A 24,650-nucleotide genomic window follows, 5' to 3' on the forward strand; every position below is an offset into this window, starting at 1 on the left:
TACTCTAATGATAACAGTTTACAAAAGGAAGACTTTGTGCGTTTGAATTTAATTTCACCAATACAAAAGATAATATCAGTGTTCCGTACAATTTCTTTCTTGTCCATTTGTAGCTAGCTGAGCTGTCTAATGATGTGGAAGATCTTCCTCGCAACTCCCTATTGGCTGCAGCCTTCATCACATATTTGTCTGCGGCATCTGAAGATACAAGAAAGCAGAAGATGGAGTCGTGGAAGTCATTGCTTGGAGTGACAGAATTTTCACTGAAGAAGTTCCTGGGAAGCGAAAGAGAACAACTTCAGTGGTTGTCCGAAGGATTGCCATCAGATGAACTTTCTGTAGAGAATGCTTTGGTTATATTACAGGTACATGATTATTTTCTATGTAGGATTCGATGCTTGGTAAAAACGTGGTAATATTATCAGTCTCAGAGATGTAGATTTTAAGTACTACTGTGATATACATGGGTTGTACACAGTACCGGATCTAGAAATTTCGCCCTCCTCCCCCCGCCCCGCAAGAAAATTTGAAAAGGCTTCAATACTTTTTTTTAATAATACATTTTAATGAAATATTTCTAGTGTTGTATTTGCTACGGAACAGAGATTCAAATACTTACGTTTTACAAGAAATCCTTCCCCTTTGACTTCATCTCCGCAAACTCCCGTATAAGATCTTTCTTTTCAATGGTCGAAGCCTCTCATGGTTGATTACCAACATTCCCAAGTTGCTCATTCCCTCCTGTGTCATTGAACACCTTAAATAGCTCTTGATCCTCTTTAAGACTGACAATGACCTTTCAGCGGAAGCTGCAGGCACGAGTAAAGTCAGGAATAAAGCAAGAATGGTCAAAACTTCAGGATAACTTGTATTAAACTCGGCGTACAGTAATATGACCAATTCGAGAACATTTGTTGATCTTTGAAATATGGTTTTTAAGTCCAGTGCAAAGGGAAATTAATTCCAATCGTAGCGACGCTCCAATGTCTTGCTGGTACTTCTTTTGTAGTTCTTCAGCCTTAACTAAAATTTCTTTGCCTGAAAGGTTCACAATTACCTTCAGGAATATGATTGAAAATTTATCAAGAATTGTCTGTACTTCGGTTCTCTGTTTCATTGTATGCGATATTTAGAAGTATATTATAAACATTAACCCTGAAGCAAGCCTCTGTGTTAAAAAACCAATGATCTCCTACTAGTTGATCGTATTTTTATTTTTTCCACTTTCGGTTGCCTTTTTTCTAGGAACACAGGGTTGACTTTCCACCACGCAGCAACAGCTGTGGCGTCTTGATTTATTTGCTGATATTCTTCTCTCATTTTCTTAAATTCTTCTCGGCTCTCTTCAAGAGTATGTAAAGCTTTCTCAATTTTTAGTTTGAAGAAGTTACGATCCGATGCTCAGTTGTAAAAAGATTTTTGACCACCACAGTCAGAAACACAAAATCGAAAGAATCCATGACTTTCGCAATCACTCTGCTTCTGGTACCTCGTTAGCCTTCTTACTTGTGAGTGAAAGTTTTTGGAAAGTTTTCATTCCATCAGCATACCTCAACCTGATAGCTACAATGGACTGATACCGTGAGTTTCATCTGATTGGATTGAACTTTTCCAATGACATCTGATTCTCCCGTCAATGATGACAGAATATCTTACCTATTTATACTTTGGCCAAAAATATATACAAATCCTGGAGCTTGTGAAGAAACTGGCAACTTCTTTTAGACCTTTGATGGCATCATTAGTGACAAGGTTTAGGTTATGTAACGCGCAGTGAATGTATATAGCTAGTTCGTCAATTTCCTGAAGTCTCTTCTGGACACCTGAGTATGCAGCACTCATCACATAAGCAACATCATATCCCTGCCCTCTGCATTTTTTCACAGACAATCCCAATTTCTCCAATATTAGACTTGCAAGTCCGGATGCAGTTGGATTTCTTCTTACATGTAAAAATCCTAAAAACACTTCTTCCATCTTGATCCGTCTAGAAACTTCGTTTTCTAAGCAATCGTTTACTTCTGTAAAATTTACATAGCGAGTAATGAAACTCATTTGATCTTTGATAAAACTTGAGACTTATCAATGATTAATTAGAAAAATGGTACTCTGTTAATTTTCTTCAAAAAATTAGCTTCTAAGTTTGAAGACAGGCTATGGACGATTTGTTTTTGAATATCATGGCTGAAATATTTAATCTGGCCTTTGCGTAGACTGATTAGTGAAAGTAAGAGACATCTCGTGCGTCGTTGTCAGTCCTACTAGCTTATTACTTGGTTCAAGTAATTAAACTATTGTGTAGAATCTCATTCCTTTTTAAGTGTTAAAAAATTAGTAGTTACAGGCGCAGAGGGACCTTCGAAAGCCCTTGGGCCCCTTAGGGTCCGTCTTGCGGTTTAGATCCGGCACTGTTCGTACAATATACAGGGTGTCTCAAAAGTCGCCTGACATAGGATAACTGTTATTATTAGAGTTACAACAAAATAAAAGAGGAAAAACCATCTCCAAATATGATGTTTTCAATTTAAAGTGAAGGATCTTTTTTTAAAAAAATTTGTCCGATTAAAAAAAATCCTTCAGGGGCGTCATTTCAGACTTCGTGGGGGGGGGGGACAAGAGCACAACCGACATAAGCCTTTCATGTTTTGTACTAGTATATTAGTATATAATTGATTAAAGTATATGTGTTCCTCAAACTCTTGGGGAGAACAATTGCCCCCTCCTGCCCCCCTAAATGACGCCCCTGAATGCCTTCACTTTAGATTTTCCCCTCTTACGTTTTGTTGTAATTCTGATAATAACAGAGTTACCCTGTCAGGGGACTTTTGAGACACCCTGTATATGTTTCCATAAGCTGTAAAATATTTCTTTTAAGATACATTTGTAAACTAAACATACATGTATAGGTGGGCCCTTCCTCACCTCTCTACATAATTCCCATTGAGATTCACGCATTTGTCTCACTGTTGTACCAATTTGGCCAAACCCTTTGAAACAAATCAGGGCTCTCCTCATATTCCACTTCACTTGTTCATCTGTTCCGAAACGTTCATCTTGCTAGGCAGACTTTAACACCGAAAAAAAAATAGAAGTAACTCGGTGCTAAATTGAGGCTGTATGAAGAGTGGGGCAACCGTTCCCATCATAATTCTTCAATTTTGTGTCTTGCTTTCGTGTTGAATGGGGATGGGCATTATCGTCAAGAAGAAGAAATCAGGGCGCTTATGTCGAATTGCGTTTCCGTGAAGAAGAGTTCAAGTTTGACATAAGCGATCTGGTCTCCTGTCAACTGGTGATGAAGAAGTGGAGTGGAATGTGAGGAAAGTGCTAAATAAGCAGAGCCCTGCTTTTTTTTTTTTTTTTTTTCAAAGAGTTTGGACAAATTGGTACAACAGTGAGACAAATGCCAGAATGTCAATGGGGATTATGTGGAGGGGTAAGGAAGGACCCACCTACAATGTATGTATAATTTTTTTAAAAAGTAATTTTTGTGTCTTAAAAGTAATTTTTTTACAGGTTAGGGAAACTTATATATTAAACAACCCACGTAATATTGATTGCAAACAATAAAGTGAGAGAGTGAAGGGGAAAGTAGAAAAAGTTCATGAGATCTAACAAAGTATGTTGAAGCCTGCTATTCCAGCCAGACATTGTCTGTTCTTGAATGAACCGTGTTTCATACGAAAGAAAGGAAAAACGCTATCTTTTTTGTGGTTTAGTTTGAATGCTGTTTAAAAAAGAAATACATCGGGAGGTAATTCCTTATGTCAGGTGAAAGAAAATAGTTCTAATAAACATGGGGGCCGCGGTAGCTCTGTGGTAGAGCTTTCACCTCTGGTGTATGGGGTCCCTGGTTTGATCCCAGCTCGCGCCAAGTGGATTTTGTGGTGGACAAAAACTGTGCATGTGGGTTTTCTCGGGGTTCTCCCGTTTCCTCCCACTTTATTCATTTCACCAATTCATTCATTCCTCATCATCACCGTCTCCGTTAGCCTAGCCGGCATAACCGTGGGACGTAAAACTGAAAGATTTGAATTTTGATTTAATAAACATGGATCAAAAACGCCTCGTTTCAGAGTTATACACCGCCGAAAATGCAAAACGTCACGTTCTAAAACGCCCTGGCTATCTATGGGGCCTATCTCAAGCGATTGAAGGAATTGCACAGGAACTAGCATAAGCTCTGTCTGATTACCCATATTTTTCCATCATCTGGTATGGCGAGTGAAGAATATGGACTTAAAATAACCGTTAGAAAGACAAAAGCCATGGTGACTGAAATGAAGGAATCGGTGTCAAATATAGAAGTAAGAGAGGAGAAATAAAACAAGTGTCTAGTTTTCGATGCCTGGGTAGTATTATTAGTGATAATATGAAATGTGAACGTGAAATAAAAGCAAGGATAGGAACTGCGAAAGAAACGTTTAGGAGGAAAAATACTATTTTATGGGACCTTAAATAAAGAGTTGAGAAAAAGACTCATAAAATGCTCCGTGAAGAATATTGTACTGTATGGGTCAGAAACATGGACATTACGCAAAACTGATGAAAAACAACTGAAAGCTTTCGAAATGTTAGTGTGGAGAAGAATGGAGAGAATTAGCTGGATCGAGCGGAAAACGAATGAGAGAGTCCTTAGAAGTAGTGGGGAAGACAAGAACAATTTTAGATATTATTAAGAAGAGAAAGAGAAACTGGTTGGGACGTTGGTTAAGAAAATTTTCTGTTGTGGGTTTTGTCTTTTTATATTATATATAAAATTGATATCGGAATAGTAACTAATGATTCAGAACCATAAACAAAATCCTAAACCTAGCTTTAGATGGTGAAACGAAACAACAGTATTTTTTTCTTTTACGATGCTTTTCAGGAAACGGATGTAATAATTGACGTGAAAAGTACCAAAGCAACTGTATTTGTTCTGAAGATTGTATACCATCTTTAAAAAAAAAGTAAATTCCTAATTTACGTTCTACAGTTATACCCTTTAGGATTTAAAAAAAAAAAAAAAAAAAAGAATGATTATAGTCCATTAGATTCAACTTCTCCTTTCTGACAGTTGCTTTTCTGTTTTTTTTTTTTTTTTTCTTCTTCCTGCACGTGGACATAACAATCAGGCAAGAAAAATTGTTTCTATGGCAACAGCACGTTCAGCCAATTATAGTGCTCTTACTGTCATTTCTCTCGCTCTGCAATCAGGGTTGGGTAATTACGCGTAAAAAAGGTTTTCTACGTGACGTGTAAAATACGCGTAAAAAACGCGTAATTTACGTAAAATACGTAAAGTACGTAAAAAATTAGAAACAAGTCTACAAATTAAAAGAAAACGTTCTATGCGCTGAACTTTAAAAAAATTCTTCCTAAAATTGTATGGAATCTAGCTGGATTTTGCAAATCCGTAGGCATAAACTGGGAATTTTGTATTGGCTTTGTAAAGTAGCATTGTATAATACGGTTTGCATGCGTGACTGTTCAAAACCCATTTCATCATGTTTCATATTTTAAACCCTCTGTAATCGAGAAAATTTTTATGCCAGAGAAGCCATGGAAGAAACTTGTGCAATATAAAAACAATGGTAAGCCTTCGTGGTCTCCATTTGTGACGACATTCTGCAATGTCTGAGAAAAGCATCACGAATAAGTAGAGGAGTTTCTGTTAGAAAACCTCGGCCCTTCAGGAATAACTAGCTACCAGCAAAATCGGGGAAAATGTGGAAATTTTGAAGAACTTATGAAGAAGGGAATTACAACACCACGCACATTCTGGTATTTCGCTACTCGGCAACATAAGAAGTTGTCGGAATTTGATATGAAGTTACTGAACATCCTAGCATCTTCAGCGCAAATTGAAAGACTTTTTCTCAAATTGGTCCTTTGTCCATAACGTCACAAGAAGCCGGCTCAGCTTCGAACGTTCGAAGAAACTACTTCAAATATACTACACCCTCAAATTACAAGACCACTCAAGTTATGAATATTAGTGTGATTAAGAGTATTGTGTTGGAATTGTACTAAACTATAATGGAAATGGCATGTATTTTTTTTTTTTTTTTTTTTTTTTAAGAATTAAAATAATGGCTAAGTTTTAAATGAAATGATATACGCAGTTTTATTGAAACCAAGTGAAATATATCCAGTATTCGAACTAGGAAGAAAGACAAATTGTTTCTTTAAAAAAAAAAAAAAAAACGAAGAAACAAGTATTTCAATATTCTGTTGAGTATTTTCTTCAGTTTTGTCTATTTATTATGAGCATGAAAAATGTCTTCATTATATATTCAAATGATTGTCAAGTGCTAAGAGAAGAAATATAGGCCTATTTAGTGTTGTTGTTGGACTTGGAAGAAAAGAGCAAAATAAATGAGTTCATTCCGAAAAATTTAGTATAATCTGTTGGGTGCTTTTATATTTTTTCAGTTGTGTGTGTTTAAAATGAGAATCTAATAACTTTTACATCGAAAATTCAATATGTCCCAATGCTAAGTGAAGTGGTATATATATAGTATCGTTGAGACGTGGAAGAAAAACAGATCAGTTTATTCTAAAATTTCATTATTTCAATATTCTGATCAGCATTTTTCGTATCAGTTATGTGTGTGTGTTAGTGTGTAATATGAAGGTGAAATGAGCCTAACATTCAATCTCTTTTTCTTTTCTAATAGAAGTTTCAAAGTATACTGAAATGTTTCGAGTTTTATATTAAAAGCTGCAAAGGTACAACAATACATTGTTATAATCAAAAGGTTACTTGATACTTTCAAACATATCCGAACCAACACATATTTTTAATGTGTGTGCTTATATGTTGGGTGGTTGTGCTTGGGTGTGCGCTAATAGGTGGAAAGTAGTAGTGGGCCGGCGAAGGGCTATCCAAAATTATCTTTTATTACTATAATTTGGCATGAAATCATTCCATTTAAATATAATGTTTAGAAGATAATAATGTTTTAATGCTTAAATAAGAAAACTAAGCTTACATTATGACCGACTATTCAAAATGATCTTAGTTTTAATGAAAGAAATATAGTTTTCTACGTCTGCGTAAAAAACTGGTTTTCTACATGACGTATATTACTAGTAAATTACGCGTAATTTACGTAAAATACGTAACAAGTAAATTACCGTGCCAACCCTGTCTGCAATGGTAAACATTACACCCTTTCCGCACGTTGCCAATTTAAATATAAACAAATGCATAGTCGAATGTCAACTTGAGTAGTGGACCTGCTGGTTATTGAGAGCATTCTTTTTAGTTCCCTTTGTGTCATTTAATTTTATAAAACAGATTTACTAGCAGTCAGTGAATAATTTCGTGTTTCAATACCCGACGATAAAGCTGACAACATAACATTGAGCACCATGTGCGCGCAGCGAGCTGTCAGACAGCACAAGTAGTATCAATTACAGTTTAATGAAAGTGAATTATAATGAAAGAATGGGTGGAATGATGATGTGGGAGGAAACGGGAACACTTCGAGAATCGGATACGATGTTCTTCAGCACAATTTTACTTGGTCTGGGATTCAACCATGGACGCCTCGCACCACAGGTAAGCGTTTTACCACTGAGTCACCGTACCATCTTTAAATGAAAGAAGAATTCTACTGAAGGAAATAGGTAGTTATTGTTGGTCAAGCTCAGTGGAAGACATTTCTGGCTCGATTCTACGGTGTGCAACATTGTGTCCATGAGGCTTTCATGATGTTTTTTCACATTCCCATTACACCAATTCACTTGACATTTATTATCCATAACCATGAAATATTCATGTAAACTTTCTTTAAACTTCATTTGTACTTAATGGGAAAAAGAAGTGAAATGTAACATTATTGGTAGGAGGTGACATCATAAAATTAGTGTACAAAATTTCAGCTACTGCATATATTATAGAGCAGTGGTTCTCAACTGATGTGTCGCGACACACTGGTGTGTCACGCAGTTCCCTAAGGTGTGTCGCGAAATTTTAAAATTTAAAAATCATGAAGAATTTAATAATAATTAGTTAAAATCGAGATAGACTGTACCAGTCAACTCCTCCAGCGGTGGCAATAATATTGAGTGATATATAGAGTCAGTATAAAACCTAATCGATTTCACTATTATAATAGCTATTATTGTTATTTATAATAAAAATATAAAACAAGCGTGTCGTGGTGTTCCGGACGTTCAGTAAAATGTGTCTTCAGTCAGAAAAGGTTGAGAACCACTGTTATAGAGTATAGTTATAGAAACTAATGTGATATTTTGTTGTATCTTCTTCTCGCAGATATCATGTTTGGCTGCTGGGGTAAGATTGATAACATTCCGCACCTATGCTTTATTTGCACTAAATTTACTCAGAATTCAGATGCAATCTTTTCCTTTTATATTTTATTTTTCCCTTGCCATATTTATTTGTGTGAGAATGGAAATATCATTTGAGTTGCTGGAGTATTGTTTGAAAAACTTGCAATTTAATCTAGTTTTGCATAAAAGGTAAATTCGTGAGTCAGATTTAGCACGAATAAAGTGCATATGCAAAGTTAAAATTTCTTGCAAAGTTCAACGTTAAACTAGATTTTTTTCACGGCCAGTGTTAATATATGCACAGTTACAAGATTTCCTTATTTTACTTGCGTGTGTGTTAATGAGGTAAAACTGTAAACTCAATATTCACCTGAATGCTTCCATAACTTTCTTCACAAGCCTTACATGTTTCTATTCATAATCTAAAACGTCTTTCAAAGAAAGTTTAGGACAATGAATATATATAGATACTATCTACCAAAAAGTCACCGGTCACCCAACAATTTTTGAAATGAAGCAAATCATGACGTAACTAATATCGGGTAGGGCCTCCTATGGCCTGGACTACACAGCATGTATCCTCCGAGGAAGGCAGTCCACTCCTGCAAAGCGGTTCCAAGTGCGGCAGGGGAATTTGGACGAGTTGGTTTGGACCTTAAACGCCGCTCCAATTCATCCCACAGATGTTCCACGGGGTTCAAATCAGGCGATTGAGCAACCCACTGGAGTCGTGGCACATTGTTCTCGTCATACTACAACATGACATTGGCAGCTTTATAGCAAGGGGCATTATCATCCTGATAGTAACATGGGTCAATTCCAAAGAATTTCCACAATGTGGGAAGCACTGAATTGTCCAAAATGCCCAGATAATTTGAACTTGTCATGTTACCACTCACAACAACAAGCGAGCCTAGATCGAACCAACAAAGTGCACCCCACACCATTACACCGCCACCACCAGATTTCACTGTTGGCACAATGCAGTGTGGTAAATAACGTTCCCAGGGTTGTCACCACATCCACACCCGACCATCTGACATGAAATACGTGTAGCGTGATTCACCACTCCATAATACACGTTTCCATTGGTCTTGGATCCAATTTCGATGAGCCTTACATCCTGCCAACCTTCTGGCCTTGTTCTTTGGAGTGATGTGTGGCTTGTGGGCAGCTGCTCTTCAATGAAAACCAAGTGCATGGAGTTCTGTCCTGACAATGTTCAGTGAAACTGATATGCCCGATGCAGTGTGGAACTCAGTCTGGATGGCAGATGCAGTTTGACGGTGATTGCTGGATACCACTTGTTTCAGCACTCTCCGGTCCCTGTCCGTCAATTTCTTGGGTCTTTCGGACCGTTTAGAGACACTGGTGACACCGTTACGTTTCCATTTCAGGATTACATCACCCACCCTTGATTTTGGATGGCATAATCGGATACTAATGGCACGATTCGACAAACCCGCAATATGACAGGCGATGATGATTCCCTTATCGAACATTCTCAAGTGTGCCAGCCAGTTCTTGTCTGTCTATCAAACTGACTCCTCGCATGACGCACGATCACTGATAATGCCTTCTGCACCGAAACAAATGACTGGCGTCGTGCAGGTTGCTCTGGATTCCTTACGGCGATGTCCTAACAGACTGACCGGTGACTTTTTGGTATATAGTGTATATAAAAGTACAAAGAAAAGGGCTTGAAAAGTGTCCGGCCGTATGTCGAAAGTAAATCATCATCATCGTTATCGAAAGTAAAAAAGATAACTTTTTTATATAATAATTTATCGTACTACGCCTGAAGATTCATAGGGATATTTCAGCACTCTTGCCAACTCGTCAACGTAATTATCTTTTAAATAATACTAGTGAAAAAGTTTTGTTCCTCAAACTAAGTGTTTGCAGCTAATGATACGTCTTCATTATGATAAAAGTGAACTTTGAGTTGTTTATTATTATTATTATTATTATTATTATTATTATTATTATTATTATTATTATTATTATTATTATTATTATTATTATTATTATTATTATTATTATATTAATAATAATAATAATAATAATAATAATAATAATAATAAGAAGAAGAAGAAGAAGAAGAAGAAGAAGAAGAAACTGAAAGAACAGATAATACCCAAATGAAGCTAAATCTTTGAAATAGATTGGATTTTCTGTTCATATCTTAATTCTCAATGCCAAATCGAGCAGTACAATATGATACACTTATCCTAAACTAATACGTAAACGATCAGAAATGCGTTTGAGACTAATGCATCGGGTTGACAGTTCATGCACTAAGTTGACATTTTCAGAGGATAAGTAGCTTTTAGTTTTCCAGAACAGTTTTGATCTTTGATAGAAGTCCTTTCTTTCATGAAGACTGCAATCTATTCTTTAGCGCCATTCTTAACAGTTCCTTTTTCAGTACCTCCCTTTTGAGAATGAGTTATCAAAACTTTCTTCTCTGTCTTCATAAAATTCATGTTCCTGAGTTTCGTACTCACTTCTAAACTCAATTAAAAAGCATATGTTTAAAGCATCTTATTTGGTCAATTCTACTACAAAAGCTGTATTTACTTACTGTTTTTTGCTCAAGTTAAAATATTTTTTTTTTTCAGCTTTTTTGTACCCATGTTAAATCGGAAACTTCTCAACTCCTCCCCACCTCTTATGTTCGTTGACTGTTATGAACTAAAACATATTCGTCGCTGAACATTATCCTAATAGTTTGTTTACTGGTTGAAGCAATAGGGCACATATTCATATATCCACTGATTTGCCTTATTTTCTTTCCTATCAAATGGCCATATTTCTTTGGTTCTTTTTTTTCATTTTCTGTTTTTTAATATCAAATTTAAGACGAAATACAAAACTAAAATTTCGAGAACATGGTAGTTTTTCTATTATATGAAGCTAGAAAATTTATCTTTATAAATCTTTTTCCTCTGATTGTAATAGTTCAAAACTGCAGTCTGAAAACGAATGTGAAATTTCATAGAAAATATTACTATCTCTTTCAGTTGCTTTTGTTCCTGGAACATATCTATTTATTTTTTTTAAATGATGATCTCCTTTTCATATATATAGTTTGATCAGTATAGCTGCTTTTAATGTAATTAACACATTTGTTTGTTATTTAAGCTTTTTTTTTAGTATGATCACATGTACTGCACTAACGCACAAAAAAAATGGGAATAAACTGTCAGATAATAATATATATGTTTGACTAATTTTTAATTTTTGATGTTTCCTTTTTGTCTTTGAATATATTGAAAATTATAATAAGAAGGGCGAGTCAACTTTGATCTCTTCTTAAGAAATAAAACTTTTCTGTGTGTTTTCTCAGAAAAGTGTAATTGTAAATCCACAGAAGCACCATATTTATGACCAAGAAACAATATTTCTACACTAACCTCAAAAGAAAAATAATATAAAGTGCTTCGTTTCATCGAAAAGTTTTATGTAATATTAAAATGGTGTATTGTAAGCACTTTCGCTTAGTGATTTATCAGATAAAGAGAAGAAATAGGGGGGAAAAAAATTATAGAACAGAACAACAGCTGTGAATTGTTCAGAGAAGCGCCATGTTGTGCTGTAATCATGTAGTAGTTTTTCAAAGTTGAAAGTAGAAAATATTTCAGATAGAGAAAGATAAGACTACAGGGTTGTCCGGACTTCTCGCTCACAAATCTATTTGCTGTCACATGTCTGCAAATAGTGTCCAGGTCCAAAGAGTGTGATGTGTCCTATCCGTGAAACTTTTACACTCGAAGATAAATATATCATCAAATCATGGATTGCCATGGCCAGTCATACACGAATCTTCCTTCCGGGCTCAATCCATAAACGATATTTTCTCATGTCACCCAGGGCAACAGTTTTTACAGTCACTAAGCAGCAAGTGCGTAGACAAATTCACGTTATATCCAGTGGCGACTCGTGACAATTTTTCGGTAGTTCACAGTCGTTAGAAAATTCTATTCTAGAATTCTTTCAGTATTCTAAATAAGAAAAACTGTAAAAAATCAATGAAAGTAATCATATATATATTTACGCATAATGAAGGTACGAATTTATAAACAAATGATCCATTCCATTCTTATATGAAATTACTTCTCATGTTCTTCTGGGCAATCAACTTGTCAATAACTCTTCTGAAGTTTAGTTTTATTCTTTTTTTTTTTTTTTTAATTTCTCTCTGTTGATATTATAGCTAATGCACTGAGATTATTCTGTACCTGAGGGCTTGAAGTGCGTAAGTCCAATTTATTCGAAAATGAGTTAAAAGCAGTTTTGTATATCTTTCGGAAGTCTGCAACGAATGGTTGGTTGTATTTTGTTCTATACGGGTTGATGAGGTAATTAACCAAGTATATAATGTAGTATGTCCAATATGTATTTAGTGCTTAAGAAAATGTTTCTGCTGTTTTCTGGAAAACAAGGATTTGTGACTTACGCACTTCATGCTCTCAGGTACAGATTTTGAGCTACAGTACTCCTTTAAATGCTTTCATATTCTTTAATATGGTAACACAACTTTCAGTTTCTGAAGTCGATTTCTGATTATTTGCTATGATTTTCACGAATTTTATTGTATGCCATTCCCTTTCTACAGACTCACCATCAATTTCACAATATACTAAATGTAATCTCCATTAGTATCAAGACTGCAAACGTATGCTATCTCGTATATTTGAAGAGCTCATTCGTGGCTAAGCGGTTAGCGTAAGTGCCTTTGGCATGGGAGACCCGGATTCGATTCCCGGAGGGACCTCATGTAGTTCGGATTCCACGTTAATCAGTTGGTCCCGTCTTATATAGTCTCGCTGCTGAAAGGGACGCTAAATTCAAAATCAACTCAACTCGTATATTTGAATTGCAATGTATGCTCTTTAGTGAACTGTTAACAGTATACATGAAACATGCAATGTATCAAATTATTATGATAGTTGCAGAGGCACCTTTAATTAGGAACGCTTTGTTCATGTACTTTTGCATTGTTATCTCAAGACACTTCATTACTGTTTGGGCCCCCTCCAAAGGAAAAACCTTTCCGGTTACAGCTGAACGTACGTTACTGCAAATCTCAATACTCGTCTTTTTCTACTTTGCATGTGTTAAAGATGAATATTAAAAAAATAACAAATCCAAAATTTCCTTCAGGTTCCCACAATACAGAAGGTAAGATTTTACCATTGTAGCAATTTTACCAAGTACAGCATATTTTGATAAGTTATTCGCTTTTCTTACAAACATTTAGTTTATTTAGATAGAAAAAACCGTAGCCTAGAGAAAAATCAGAGATTATACATATTTAAAAAAAAAAGTCTTGAAAATAAATTAAAATTTTATTTTATTCTGCATTAACTTAAAAATCTCTGGGTAAGGTTTTAAACCTCCCATTCCCCTTGGTACGTCCTTGGAAAGCCGTAATTTTGTTTGTTCCATTAGTATATTTTCATTACGAGAAATTGAGATAAAAAGAAATGTAGATAACTGATTGAAAGAATAATGTATATAGTACTACTATATTCTTCTATATATTTTAAGTTGCAGTTCAAGTTTATCAACCCTTTCAGCACTATGAAGGTATATGAGGCCTGGAACTACAGCCTAACGTGGGATCCGAACCACATGAGGTCTTCCGCTAACCATATATTCAAAGGGGAGCTCTATAAAGAATTTTAATTCTTGATTTAACGATTTAATGAATTACATTTTTCTGCCACGGTTATTTTACTGATTTTTCTTTCTTTTTATTTCAGACGACTCTTAGACCGTTCCTAATAGATCCATCATCGTTAGCCAGTGAATGGTTAAAAGTACACCTTCAGGACAAAACTGTTGATGTAACTACACAATATAATGAAAAATTCACAACTATTCTTGAATTGGCTATTAGGTAAGCATTTGCTATTAAACATGTTTTCATAAGAAGTATTAATTTCAAGTGAAGTAGAAGTATTAAAACTTACTTTGAGAGCAACATGATGCCAGTTACGTGTTATCTTACACTGATAAGCTATGTAGTGGTTTTATCGACCCTGTTCAAATGTGGAGAACGTGTTGTCCACAACAAACCGTTAAACTCGTCATAGATACTTCTGTTCAATGCTTCATAGATATAGATTATTGAACGTTCATCCTTGGAACTTTTTTTCTCAATAGCCAAACTGGCTAACTTTTTTCGTAAGATATCCTGCGAGCGAAAGTGGCGCGAGTGCTAGCGCCTGTTCTTTCTTATTATAATAATAGCTGCGGATGGCAAAAGAAACCAACGTGATAACCAAGCTCGGGAATCGAACTTGGAATCCGTTCAGCACCTGTGCATTGATAGCTTCACTAATATCGACCTGAATACATACAAAGCTTTCTACATACAAATGCTGTTTCCCCGCCAATTGTAATACGATTCAAACAAAACGAAGTATACCACACCACAAACAACCGTAATAAACCACTATATTAGAAGTTATGGAATAAGTAGTAACTTCAGCAAGATTCGTTCGCTTGAAAGACATAATACAAAGAAACCTATAATAGGCGGACTATGCACACAATAGACAACGAGAGGATCAATGAATCCAATGCATCCGCAATTCAGTTTGACAAGTTTATAACAGCTACATACTTACGTTGCTTGGTTTCGGTTAACAAGATTTAAAAAATATTCTTGTATAGTAATTAAATACAAAATGTGATACAAGTTCGATTACTCCATAGATATTTGAGCACAAAGATATACAGGTCTCACTATTTCGTGTCCATACTGAAGAATAATATATCACTCTTCCCGCTTCTCTCAAAAAGCCTCGCCCACGGGTTCTAGAACCAGGCGTAAAATATAATCTCGGAACCCTCAGCACATGCAAATTTTTATTCATTTCATGTACTCTCATTGGCTGGAGCCTTATTATGACGTATTAGCAGAGTCTATGAGAGCACGTTATCATCTTTATTCACACGGGTGAGGATTAAACGTGAACAAAGAGCACATTGTAATGTAAGTTAAGTCCATTGCACAAAATACACTGCTCCACAAAACTTAAGCAACTCGAAGAAAGTGGCAGAAAATAAAACGACACGATTACTGGACCAAGTATAATGAACAAACAGACGGTCCAGATGCACAATGCAACACAAGTGAAGACGAACAATACAGTTAGGATGTACAGGGTGACCAAAACGTTCAGCACAACGATACCTCAACAGGTGAAGCTGGATTGTGCGAGGGCATAGGCCGTCAATATGGCGTGTGACCACCACGAATAGCTATACAGGCACGACATCTGGCCTCCATGCTGCAAATCAGAGTGTTTATCAAATCTTGCGGCAGATGGCGCCACTCCTCGAGGAGAGCTCTTTGCAGGTCAGGGAGAGTGCGTGCTGGTGGATTGCGCTGCTGTATTCGCCGCCCAAGAGCATCCCACACATGCTCGATGGGATTCAAATCCGGTGAATATGCAGGCCATGCAATACGCGTAATGTCTTCTCTCGCCAGATACTCGGACACAAGATGTGCACGGTGTGGGTGGGCATTGTCATCCATGAACAGGAAGTCTGGGGCAAATGCTCCGCGGAAACTGCACACATGTGTATTGAGAATTTCATCCCGGTACCGTTGTGCTCTCAAAGTGCCATGTTGCACAATATGGAGGGCCGTTTTCCCATTCAGCATAATTCCACCCCACACCATAATGGAACCACCGCCATAGGACGGCCGTTTAGCAATGAAGTTTGGATGGTAGCGTCCTCATGGCTCTCTCCACACTAAAGTCCGATCAGAATCTGACGACAGGCTGAATCTCGACTCATTGGAGAACATGACACGCGCCCACTGGTGTTCTCCTCATGCAACATGTTCCTGACACTATGTGTAACGCGCACGTTTGTGCTCCAGTTTCAATGGCACACACAGCGTAGGCCTTCTTGCATACAGTCCTGCTCTATTGAGCCGCCGACGAACAGTTTCACGACTCACGCGTTGTCCTGTAGCCTGAAACAACACATTGGCCAGTTGAGGGCATGAAGCTTGACGGTTACATTTGACAGAAATTGTGAGAAATCGGTCCTCGACGGCCGACGTCTTCTTCGGACAGCCTCCTCCATTACATCTACTGACTTCACCTCCATTTTGGAAGCGATTCCACAGCCTCGACATAACACTTTTGTTCACGTTGAAGTCCTGCGCCACTTCCACTTGCGACCAGCCCAATTCCAACCGCCCAATTATTCGCCCACGCTCAAAGTCACTCAAATGTCGTCTACCAGCCATTGCAAGGTGTGTACCCCACACAAGAACCACTAACTCAATGCTTGGAGCCTCGGACACTACTGGGCTGTGGTATACGCCTCATGGCATAAGTTGTTCACCGCGCTTGCAACGATGCTGCTTATGCGATAGAGTGGGTGCTCGCCTTGCTTTTGTGTCTCTGTGTATGTGCATGCCACTAACCAGTGTTGAATGGGCCCCACACGTCACTTTTACCATGTTCTCTCGGGTTGCTTAAGTTTTGTGGATCAGTGTAAAATTAGTGTTTTCCAAATAAGTTTCATAATAAAGATCACTATACTATCCCGAGGTCGCTGGGTTTTATCTTCCGAAGATTACTTTTTTTCATTTCCTTGCTTGATTATCTTTTTCTGCCTGTGGGTAAATCCTTCAATCGTTGTTTATTTACTAACGTTATATGGCATAATTAAGCAATCTACGCAAGGAGTGTAATATGTTTGCTTCTAATGAAATCTTCTTGTGTTGTTGATCAACCTGCAAACGTAGGTTTGTTCTGTTAGTTTAATGATACAAAAGGTACATTGTATTTATCGGACAGGAAGATACGTTAACTTCGTGTAACTGAATAAAGAAGTAGCCAATCTATATGGTGTATGGTATTGGTAATTAAATCTGCTCCAATTACGGAAGCTTGTACAAAAGAGTTTTTGACTTATTTTAATACTTCATTTTCCTAGGCTCCTTTACCTCCTATTGTCTCAGCGTTTCGCTCATGGTGCTATACGTCGAAACGTGTTCGTTTGTTTTGACGAAAACTAATATAAAATTTCAGGATTTATTCATTATACTATAATGTAAATAATAGTGATAAATTCCAATCTTTATATGGGGCGCGGTGGCTCAGTGGTAGAGCGTTCACCTCTGGTGCTTGGGGTCCCGGGTTCGATTCCAGCCCCCGCCAAGTGAACTTTGTGGTGGACAAACACCGTGCTCGTGGGTTTTCTCGGTGTTCTCCCGTTTCCTCCCACTTTCTTCATTCTACCATTTCACTCATCTCTCATCATCACCGTTTCCTTTAGCTTAACCGGCATAACCGTGAGACGTAAAACTTAATGATTTCATTTTTCCATTCTTTATATTCTTGCTACAGGGCTGTGTCATCGTTATCTGCTTGGTACCATGATGTGTCGACTTTCGAGGAAATAAGCGTCCTGATACACCAGCCAAGAACACTTTCTTTTCATGACGGAAACAAATAACCTCGACGCTGACTTCCCATTAAACATATAATCAATCTATTAGTGCATTAAATACACCCTCTGTGTAATGAGTAAAAGTCTTCGCTTGCATATGTACGCATTTATAATTCTAAATATGGAACATATCTTGCCCTTTTCGTCTAAATTATGTTCTTAGCTTACCCCGTCCTCGCTGAAAACACTTGCTTTCTTTCCCACAGCAATCTATGCCACAAATCATTTATGAATGATACTGTCGCTTTCAGAAATCTGATCACCTGGTAATTTATGGGTGAATAAATCAGTGTGGCTTGGTACTCGCAAGCTCTCATTGAATCTTTTCCCCGTTACTAGTACTGTCTGTAGTTAAGTTTACGTATAAGAGGGGACAAAGCCACACATTCCCAATTTTTAATCAAAGTTACATTTTCATCTTACAGTGGATGTCTTAATTTCCACACTGACTACTTATAAATATTAAGAAACAAAAAATGAAATGAAATCTTTTAAGTTTTACGTCCCACGTTATGCCGGCTAGGCTAAAGCAGACGGTGATGAGGGATGGGTGAAATGGTGGAATGATGAAAATGGAAGGAAACGGGAGAACCCCGAGAAAAACCCGCGCACACGGAGTTTGTTTACTACAAAGCTCACTTGGCGCGAGCTGAGATCGAACCAATAACCCCATGCAGCAGAAGTGAAGGCTCTACCGCCACCGCGGTCCGTATAAATATTAAGAATTGCACATGATAAAATAATGGTGAATTCCTTATCTTTTAGGTTTGGGAAGACTTTGGTGATTCAAGAAGTAGATACCATAGATCCTGTTCTGTTTCCAGTTCTTAGAGGTGATTTCATTAATCAAGGTAAGTAGTCAAATTTACCACTGTAACCCTGCAACACTGAATATATTTAATCAGTTATTCGAATACGAAAATACGTCCTAACAATTTAGTAATTTCAGTGATAATAATACAGTAGGACGTCGATAATCCGAAACGTCAAAAATCCGAACGTGGTCCCTAGAAGCTAATGACAGTACACTAATTCGATTTTCTTTGTGTGAAATCAGTGTTTTTACAAAAGCTTATTCATATGTAACTGTTTGTCATGCATATTTTTATTTTTATTTTCCCTTAGACCTATACAAGTTAAGTTTTAAATGTGAGTTAACAGAACAGTGTAATTTAGTATACGAGCAGAAACATTAAATGTAAGTAGCCTTACGTACGGTATTGTAATTACTGTATGTACTGTATAACCACTGTATCAGTAAAAGAGCATACCGTACAGTATATTTAAGCCTAAATATCATTTTCTTGATCATTTTCGAAAATCTGAACTACCTGTGGTCCCAATTAGTTCGGATTTTCGACTTCCTACTGTATTATTATTTGCTTTTATTTACAAAATTTTACTAATAGCTTCTTACTTCCAACACTTCTATTTCCTGATTTTTTCTCTTTGAAAAATAGCATTTATTATTATTATTTTAAATACGATTTCATTTCTTTTATTGTAATAAAAGTAAGAATTATTAATAGGGAATGTTATTATTATTATTATTATTATTTAGTTATTTTTATTTATTTATTTATTTATTTTTTGCGTTGTTTTCTTCAAATTCATAATTTTGGAACACATTCGTGTCATTTTTAAAATAGAAAGCAAAATAATAACTCACAATAAGATTTGAATATGATCGTTCTTTTTAATCCCTCAGACGGGTAATTGAGTGCCTATGCTCTGCTACTCAGGAAAGTATTTAAATTACTTCAGCATAATAATAAAATTATTGAAGATTTTTAGTGATTTACTGATGATATCTTGAAATTTTATCCAAGAGATTTAAAAAATCTAAAGTTAATAACTTTGAAACTCAAAGTGATTGGAGGAGTTGCAAGCAGCCATACTTGATTTGAACATGCACGAAAAATATGTGTCTCACATGAAATGAAACAGTGGCTATTCAAGGTTTGAATGCATACGTGTAATTACTCCACTTCTCTCCCTCTCTTTTTGAAGGTAATACCGTATCACAATGCTGCATGGGAGGTGATATTGCAATAAATAAATAAATAAATAAATAAATGAGCTCTGTGATAACTATACTTCGATGTACTAAATATATGTATATAATCGTGTTGTGATCTATTTCAGGTCCTCGAAGAGTTGTCCAAGTTGGCGACAAACTTATTGACTATAACGATAATTTCCAGTTGTTTCTTGCAACTCGGGATATTGATCCAGAGATTTCTCCAGATGCCGCTTCGGCTGTGACGTTTGTTAATTTCACCACTACGTTGGCTGGTCTCACAGGACAGGTTAGCGGTTTTCTTTTGTTTAATAAGTGGTGTCCCTGTAAGAGCACATCACCATCATCATCACCACCATCCAGCACCACCACTACCACGGTTAAAACTGAGTGGAAACGTTTTCTATCCTTCATTTCATTTCGCTTCGTTTATTTCATAAATTAGTTTCCAGAAATCCTAAATTTATGTTATGCAGTTGGATGCTAATAAAATATGTTTGCACGTTGTTCGGAATTTTGTCACAATTCAATGTTATTTTATTGTAACAATGTGTACTGTGTATGAATATATTGTTGTTTCGTTGACTAGCTACTGGCGACAGTGTTGAAAAACGAGAAACCTGAACTCGAAGAGAGGAGGAGACAGTTATTAAGACAAGAAGAGGAATTAAAAATGAAATTAGATCAGCTGCAGGAAGTATTGCTTCATGAGCTTGCCAATGCACAAGGAGATATTCTTCAGAATAAGGTAATATTTAGTTTAACTAAATCGAATCATATGTATTCGTTAATAGCAATCTAAAGTTCTGTTTGAAAATATCAGTGTATAGCATAAAACATTGATATATATTAAAAAAAAAAAAAAAAAAAAACTGTGCACCGATCCATACGATAATAATACGAGGAATGATCAGAAAGTAAAGTTACGAAGTTAAAACATGTATATATTATTTCATACAACCAATACAGCCAACAGATCAGGCATGTAGCCAAGGAGGGGGGGTCAGGGGGTCCGGACCCCCTTCCTCCTCGAGGCCAGAAATGAAAATATTAAGAAAGGATGAAACAAAATGAAATGAGAAAGAGAAGGATCAGAGTAAAAAATAAACTACAAGAAACTTTTGGTTACCCTTTTTATGAGGATATTTGTATTACTTGCAATACATGGTGGCGAAGTGAGCGAGATATCCTTGAAGAGTCAGAGAATTTGAAATTTCTTCAAGCTTCGGAAGGCATAGTGCCGTTGTGTAACAACGTGGACATTTTTTATCATAATTTTTCGTCATCGCATCCTTGCAGTATCAAACATGTTATTTCAGAAACAATTTTCTACTGCTCCTTTAACCTGTCATTTGGAACAGACAGTAGTTGACGGAACAATAAAAACAAAAATTTATGTGGAAAGAAAGTTCTATTAATATTTGATTCAACAGAGAAAGGAACGCAGATATTGTAAAATATTTTACAAGACATTATTGAGTAGAGTACTTTTTATAATAGTGAATATGTACTTTTTATAATATTTTGAGGTCATAATGAAAGGAAAATTGTTATATTTGAATAAACAGAGGAAGTACGTAAATATTGTATAATGTTTTTCAATATTTTTTTTATTATTTTACTCGAGATTTCTTCATAGTTTGTTACTGAAATACTTACCAACATACCCTCATTTTATTGTCCTAATAAACCGATATATGTTGATAGTAAAGTAGTTTAGATTAATCGAGCTCCTGGGCCTTCAGAATTTCATGTTCCCCCATCCACCCCCCTTACGTTACGAAATCCTGGCTAAACGAACCAATATATTGTATATTCCAGTAAAATAGTTTAGAATGATCGAGCCCTTGGTATGATGACCACAGTATTTCATGTCACGGAATCCCCCCTTCCTTCACGAAATCCTGGCTACGTGCCTGCAACAGATAGTACATATATTAGGTTATTTTTCGACATAACCTCCATATCGCTTGAGGCCTTGTCGCATCGTGCGATGAGTTTAAGGATTCCTTCCTGGTAAAAATCCTCTCCTTGTATGTTCAGTCACGTTGTCACGAAGTGTTTTACTTTCACGTATAAAGCGAAGCAACGGCCCCCTAGGTGCTTCTTCAAGTGTGGGAACAGGAGAAAGTCGCTTCTTGGAGCGAGGACTGGGCTGTAGGGAGGGTGGACTATGATCTCCCAGCTGCGTATGCCTTGTTGGATCAGCCACTGCGCCTTTTGTCGGTGATGTTTTCTCTACCAGTCGCAAACTTTCGACACCTGGGGTTTGAATCAGCTGAAATGTCATATCAAATTAACTTGTAAACAACACTAAATATGAAATACTGGGGATGACTGCGTATCTTGTCTTGAGGCAGGTAAGGTCGTGATTCATGGATGTCTTGTTGATATTATCAGTGAAGAATAGTTTCAGCTTAAAAATCGGTTCACGAAGCGAAAATGAATCTTTCAGTTTCACGTTACTCTTCTCCCATCTGCGACTAATGGAAACGACTAATGGAAACGACTAATGGAAACGACTAATGCGGTCGGACAATAGTGTTCCGAAATCCTCTGACTTGATTCGAATCCGTTATTATATAGGTTGATTTCTAAAGTCTACTGATCATCTATGATCTGTCTCCTTTCACATACACAAGCGTGTGTCTTGGGGAGAAAAATAACTGACGACTATGAAATGTTGCTCCCAGATTATTAACTATTGCTGTTAATTGCTTATTCGGGACTATTCTATTTCTCGTTTCTACTATACTATGAAATTTATAGTACAAGAATAAATAGGTGTTGGTCATAGACAACAGACGCAAATCCAGCAGGTTTAAGATCCATTTCTTGTGACAACAATCCTTGCGTATTCTTTCCATCAGATGTATTTCTCTACAAAATATACGTAAAGAGAGAGTGATGATATAATGAGAGAGCGCGAACTATAGATAAAGTATTCAGATATCTGCTTCCATCGTATTTCATTAAAAAAATAAAAATAAAAATTTGAATTGGAAGTTCAGTGTCTTGCCTGCTGATTGTGTAAAATGTTCTTTTAAATCATCATTGGAATGTTTTTTTTTTTTTTTTCACAGAGAAGGATGAATGTTTAAGGGGTCTATTTTTGCATGGTACGTGCATATAACTAAATTAATAAGCTAGCAGTAGAAACAAGAATTTAAGGGTCACTTCATATAATTCTTCACAAGAGAGGCAATGTACGTACTCAGTTGCTTAAATTCAGTTCCCATTATATATTATTTTACAGTGACTTGAAATTCTGCTTGCCTCTGCGCTTTTGGTGCCCTATTTCCTTTGTGCTACGGAAGTGCGGTGGCTCAGTGGTAGAGCGTTCACCTCCGGTGCATGGTGTGCCTGGTTCGATCCCAGCTCGCGCCGTGTGGACTTTGTGGTGGGCAAACACCGTGTTCGTTGGTTTTCTCGATGTTCGCCTGTTTCCTCCCACTTTCTTCATTTCACCATTTCATTCATTTCTCATCATCACCGTCTCCTTTAGCCAAACTGTGGGACGTAAAACTAAAAATTTCATTTCATTTTTCCTTTGTGCTACTCGCCTGCCTTCTGTCGCCCATGAGCTCCCCTCGCTGCTTGGTTAATTTTGAATTCAAGAGTCCTGTTTAAAAACGAAGCTATATCTGACGTTGGCTTACTGCTTAATGTGGGATCCGAACCCTATTAGCTACACCATCAATCCCACCGAGAATTGAATCTGGGTCTCCCGCGCCAAAGGTGTGTACGCTAACCATATTGTCACGAGGGAGCTCCTAGCTAGGGAATTCGATTTCCGGTGGAAGTTCATGTGGTTTGAATCACATGCTAAGATGTGGGTTCACGTCTCATACAACCTCGCTGCTGACAGAGACGCTGTATTCCAATCCATCCATTCTCTCGTTCAGTATACTCAATAGGCTACGAAACAAATTGGTTGGTGCAAAATGAAACAACAAAAAACATTAGTAGTAATTTTTTGTGGAAAACAGTAGTACAGAGTTTATTTGAAAGCTTTAAAAAAATGCTGTATTTTGTTAGCTGTAATGACTAAACAATTTCCATCTCAACTATGAGCACTAACTTAAACACTTCTAAACACAAATATCTGGAGGCTTCTAATGTGGATTCTCACATGTGTAACGATAATATGTTAGTATTGCAAGTTAATAGAGAATTATTCGCAGTATTATCTGGCTATTGGTTTATCTTGAACCAGATATTATGTCATTCTTTTTCCGTTGCGAGAGTTCCCTTTACCTTACTAGTACTTTGCAGACATTTGTTTCCAACCTCCATCAATATAACAGACAACTTTAAGGTGTTTATTAAGCGGCTTTATTTGATCTCAAACATCGTTGTAACTCATTCTACAGTTGCTCAATGAGGTTGAGTTCAGAGTTTAATGACGACTGCCGTGAGTTCTTCGCTCGTTTCCACAAGCTATTTGATTATAGCGTTTACTTAATACATGCGTCATACTGAAGTTAAAATGGATAATGTTCAAATTGTTACTATAGTGTTTATTCCATTAAATTTACGTATTCAAATTCATGGATACAGTCAAGGTTATAACATGAGGAACAGCCTAACATTGCACTTTTACTTCTGTGATATTCACAATACGTTCAATACATTTCTGTAAGCAACTTACGTTAAATGTTGGCCATGTTCGCACATGTCCAGTTACGCCACAAGATGCGACGTTTCCATTGCTTCAATCTGTCATTTTTATTTATTTACTTCATTTTTTTGTAACTTACCGGGTCTGTATTCAGATCCTGAAACTTTTTGACTCTTCTATTTGCTGAAACCTGAGGGGTGGAATGAATAAATCTGTGGATACTAATAATCTCAT

At 36.6% G+C, this 24,650-nt stretch overlaps 1 protein-coding gene across 2 annotated transcripts in view; it reads left to right on the plus strand.

The window, feature by feature from the left end:
- btv (dynein cytoplasmic heavy chain beethoven) overlaps window positions 1-24,650 on the plus strand; it is a 437,347-nt gene that overhangs the window by 360,428 nt on the left and 52,269 nt on the right. The window contains exons 59-64 of one of the 2 annotated variants that reach the window (XM_081739028.1): window positions 114-365; window positions 8,267-8,287; window positions 14,055-14,191; window positions 18,541-18,626; window positions 19,921-20,084; window positions 20,385-20,543. In XM_081739028.1, the coding sequence (XP_081595154.1) occupies window positions 114-365; window positions 8,267-8,287; window positions 14,055-14,191; window positions 18,541-18,626; window positions 19,921-20,084; window positions 20,385-20,543 (819 nt within the window). The remainder of the gene's footprint in view (window positions 1-113; window positions 366-8,266; window positions 8,288-14,054; window positions 14,192-18,540; window positions 18,627-19,920; window positions 20,085-20,384; window positions 20,544-24,650) is intronic. The other variant, XM_081739029.1, reaches the window with a different exon arrangement.

The sequence above is a fragment of the Thermobia domestica genome, chromosome 14 (genome assembly GCF_964235325.1).
Source record: "Thermobia domestica chromosome 14, izTheDome1.hap1.1, whole genome shotgun sequence".
NCBI classification, from domain to species: domain Eukaryota; kingdom Metazoa; phylum Arthropoda; class Insecta; order Zygentoma; family Lepismatidae; genus Thermobia; species Thermobia domestica.